Below are 4,541 nucleotides of genomic sequence, written 5' to 3'. Positions count from 1 at the left end.
ATGATCATCTTTCCACGATCATCATTCAAAGAGAACCAAGGAAATGAGCATATTTCTGAGACCACAGGACTCACTATGGCCAATGTTTAGCACCTATAGCACCCCATCTTGTGACCATAGGTTCCTGTTTTCTGCTTCTGTGGTCAGCACTGAATCAAGAGTGGTGGGAGCTAAGCCATGGCTAAAGTCTAACATAACCATCAGATCTTGATCAGACAGTGAGGCAAGGGTGAGATCATCTCAGAGGAAAAAGCCCCCACACACCAGAAGAGAACACTGGGAGTTTAAAAGACCAGGAGGACACAACAACATCTTTGATCAGAGAGGCCTTCCTGGGAAGATGAAGCCACTCCTGCTCCTGTTGGTCTTTCTTCTGTGCCCAAGGACAGAGGCAGGTGAGTGACTATCCCCAACAACTGAAGCCCAACCCCAAGCTCAGCCCTGCTCATATGCTTCACCCCACCATTCCGGCTCAGGTGCACCTCCAGCAACTTTTGGCTTAGCAAGGTAAACCTCACCCAATGACTGGCGGGCCTCATGGGGATGGGAGCACAAAGGAGGAGCAGGGCAGAAGGCTGGTTTTCATGAGAGTCAGTGGCCACCTTCCCCTTTCCCAGCTATAACCTTTACATCTGGAAAGCAGGCCCTTTCACAAAGACATATGAAAAAATAAATAACCAATTCCCCAAGAAAAGGCAGCTGACAGAAAGGGGCTGGCTTCTGTAATCAAGGTAAAGCCCACTATGTTTTTAAATTAATATCTCAATATCTACCTTCAATATCCACCTGCTTCTCCAAATTTGTCATTCTCACACTGCCCAGGAATAAAGCCAAAGATCCATTTGATCTCAGAGTCATGGGCATTCTCATCCCTTAACAGATATGTGTGCCTTTGTTCAGCGCCATGTTCTCTCAGGTCATTTTCAGTTACAGATGGGTGCAATGGCTTTGTCAGACCCCATCTTCCCTGGTGCTCACAATCTCACCAGCACTGCCCCTCCAACCTCAGCCACAGGCTAATCAGGAGCCATTCCCTCACACATCCAAGACCTTTACTGGGCACCTACTTGGTGTCTGGCTCCAGCACACAAACATCAAACATGACTCAGCATCCTGACTTTATGAGCAGAACCCAGTAGGAGCTCAGTGGGAACTAAGGAGGAAACAAGAGGGGAAAGAAGATTCTGGGACACTTCAGAAAAAGGACTGACCAGGATCTGTAGGGTCATTGCTACTTGTTCCAAACTCAAATCCTGTCAGTCAACATTGACATCTGAAGCAGGAATTATAGAGCAAGGACTGCCCTGCATTGGTCAGAGGGAATATCTGAGTCTTGTGGGTCTCTCTTCAATCCAGGAATGCTGCCTGGAAAACACTCAGGGCCCATGTTTGCTGCTGCTGTCTACTTAGACCTTTCCCCTAGGGACATGTATAAGGAATTGAGCCATCTAAGGCTACATGGCAAGTGAGGAGACCAGGGGCAGGGCAAGAACAAAGGAGCATGGAGGGTCTCCAGATGAGGTCAATTTTCTGTTTGATGAAAATGCGAGAGGACACAAACCAGGGACCCAATCAGACAGAAATTTTTTTGTTTGTGCTCCTAAGTGGGGAATCCACCAGAATAACTAAAAGAGAAGTATTCACAGCATCAATCAATAATAGTGAGGAGAGGGTTGACAGGGGACATGAATAAGGAAAGGAAAAAATTCCTTGGACCATTAAAGAAGACAAACTCTCCCACCAGATTCTGAATGTTGTGGAACTTTCTCTTCAGAACAGTCTCTCTGTCCCTCTTGCAATAAACCTGCTTCTTGCTTGCTCTCTCTGCATCCTCTTTGTCAATTCTTTGCTGAACAAGGACAATCAACCCAGCACCCCTACGTGGTAACACCACTACACTCAATACTTCCCTCCCTAGAGTTGATCCCAGTCTCCTCTTCTTCAGCCTTTGGCTCCATGAGCACCAAGGGCAGGACAGAACTTTTCTTTCAGGGAACATCATCGGGGGCCAGGAAGCTGTGCCTCATTCCCATCCCTACATGGCATTTCTTCGGATCAAGACTCAAACTACAACAAAACGATGTGGGGGTTTCCTTGTTCGTGAGGACTTTGTCCTGACAGCAGCCCACTGCTGGGGAAGGTGAGTTCACCCTTCTAGAGAAAACATCACAGGGAATCTTCTCCTTTGGGCCTGAAGACAAGAGCTCCATGGAGGGCAGGGAAGCTATGGAGAGAGAGAAGCAGTCAGTGCAGGTGGCTTCTTATACAAAAGGCGAACGTGGATTAAGGCTGAATGGGAAGGAGGTAGGTTTTGCCCCAGATCCCATAGTGTAAATATGTGAAATTAAGAGTCTCACCTGGAGATAGTCTCTGTGCATGACTGTACATGTTCTGTACATGACTGAGCACACTGCGATACTCTAGGACCTGCACCAACCCTGGCTACCAGGAAGCAAAAGGAAGAGATGCTCAGCCCCAAGTCCTCTTCCCATGTAGCTTCTCCCAACTCCAACCTGCCCTGCCCTGGGCCACCCATTTTTCTTCAGGGATACCAACTTGTATCCCCTGTGACTCTACCTCACTGTCTGCTCTAGGAACAGAACCATCACTGTAATCCTGGGGGCCCATGACATCGATGAGCAAGAGGCGACCCAGCAGGTCATCCCTATAAGAAGAGCCATCCCCCATCCAAATTTTAAAAGAAAGCCATTCAATGACATCATGTTACTTCAGGTGAGGCATGCCATTCCACTGGGTCTTACACAAGATAATCCTAGAGGGTTAAATCCTCATATGGACTTGTTTCCATTCCTCCTTGTCAAATTGACCCCTTCACTTGTCCCAGTGCCATGAAGAAAGCAACCCCATGTCTTTGTCGATTTTCGTGAGTTGTTGGTTGATCATAATTCCCTTTATCTGCCTTTAGTTGAAAAATAAGGCCAAGCTGAATGCTGAGGTGAGCCTCCTGAAGTTACCCTCAAGAAATTCCCAGGTTACACCAGGGATGGTGTGCACTCTGGCCGGTTGGGGACTCATTGGCCAAAACATATCCACAACAAAACTGCATGAAGTACAGCTGGAAATCCAAAAAGACGAGGAATGTCTCTCTCATTTCAAAAGTATATATGACTCCACCACCCATATTTGTGTGGGGAACCCAAAAGAGAAGAAAAATTGTCTTCATGTAAGTTCACCTGCATTGGCTATTCCCTGCCTTGGGCACAGCAGAGTTTGAGGAGAATCAGGGCAAAGGGAACTACTTATGCCCCTATGTACTCAGCCTTTTACCAATTCAGTCTCTGGTCCTGGAGACTGATTTCCCTTTGGTCACTTCATGAAGAGAGTCTTACTGGAAAAGGAGAGGTATCAGTCAACTGAAGGGAATGGTCAGGGTCAGGCTGGAGCCCTCAGACTGAATGAGGACTGCCCCAGTCCTGATTTCACACACACAGCCCTCTAATAGTGCCCACACACACCTGGGGAGTGGGCAGTGTGGGATCTGAACCTGGTCAGCTAAGATCTTCTTTTCTCTGCCCACAGGGAGACTCAGGAAGTCCCCTTGTATGTGAAAATGTGGCCCAGGGCATTGTGTCCTTTGGGGAAGACGAGGGGACACCTCCAAGTGTCTACACTAGGATCTCAAGCTTTCTGCGCTGGATTAGAAAAACAATGAAATCCTAAAAACTCCAGGGGCAAGACTGAGAGGCCTTCAGAACTGATCTTCATCTTCTCCTCAACATAGGCCTAAAGTGCACTGGGTGGAGGAGTCAAGGGGAGACTGCCGGTTGCTTAATAAACTTTCATGTCTGAACAGAAGTGATGGATTCCTCCTTTCTTCACCAGCATAACATTCTGTAAGGTGCTCACTGTATGTCCAGCAGGAACTGCTCACATTTATGATTCCTTACATTCTTCCCCTCAGGCACACTCCACCTTCCACCTCTAGAATATAAAACCTTGCTGTATTGATACTGGCTCCAAATTAGTGTTCAATGCCAGCTCCGTGCAGCAGGCTAAGTTTAAGCTACCCAGGAAAAAAGGACCCTCTCTAGACAAAACTCATTCCTTCAGTGCCATCTTACCTCATTCTGTACCTACATCCCTACCCTACCCACCTTCAGGGTCAATATGAAAACACAAAAGAACCCATATTTGGAAAAGAAATTACATAATTCCCACCCTAGTGGTAATGGTAGGAGCCTTTTGAAAAGGTGTTGTTCATGCAGGGCTGCCTCTCCAAGTCAGCACAACTGCCAGCTGGGAAGCATGAAGATTTTCAGGAATAATTTTCAGTATCCCCAGATGCAACTTGAGTTCTGTTATACCCTGTCATGGGGCAAGAACCCAGTGCAGTGTCTGGTGTCCTGAGAACCCATCCTCCCAAAACTCCAAATGACCTTCTATCTTAGTCTGAGCCAGCTTCTCTCCACCACCCATGTCCAGGTTCCCTGGAATCCTGTGAGGATCCAAGCACCCTTTCTATCTGTGTTCACCAATATTCTCATCCTTGTTGGACCTTGAGCACTAGCTCACCTTCTGAC

General features: G+C 47.4%; 1 protein-coding gene across 1 annotated transcript; it reads left to right on the top strand.

The window, feature by feature from the left end:
* The first annotated feature begins 340 nt into the window (after positions 1 to 340).
* Positions 341 to 3,681, top strand: LOC144255380 (granzyme B-like). The gene is made up of 5 exons (XM_077799953.1): positions 341 to 395; positions 1,993 to 2,140; positions 2,601 to 2,733; positions 2,927 to 3,184; positions 3,541 to 3,681. The coding sequence occupies exons 1-5, from the start codon at positions 341 to 343 to the stop codon at positions 3,679 to 3,681; spliced, it is 735 nt and encodes a 244-aa protein (XP_077656079.1).
* The last annotated feature ends 860 nt before the right edge of the window (positions 3,682 to 4,541 follow it).

The sequence above is a fragment of the Urocitellus parryii genome, chromosome 6 (genome assembly GCF_045843805.1).
Source record: "Urocitellus parryii isolate mUroPar1 chromosome 6, mUroPar1.hap1, whole genome shotgun sequence".
Lineage (NCBI taxonomy): Eukaryota > Metazoa > Chordata > Mammalia > Rodentia > Sciuridae > Urocitellus > Urocitellus parryii.
The sequence above is the reverse complement of the archived record's forward strand: the minus strand, read 5'-3'. Positions and strand labels throughout refer to the sequence as shown.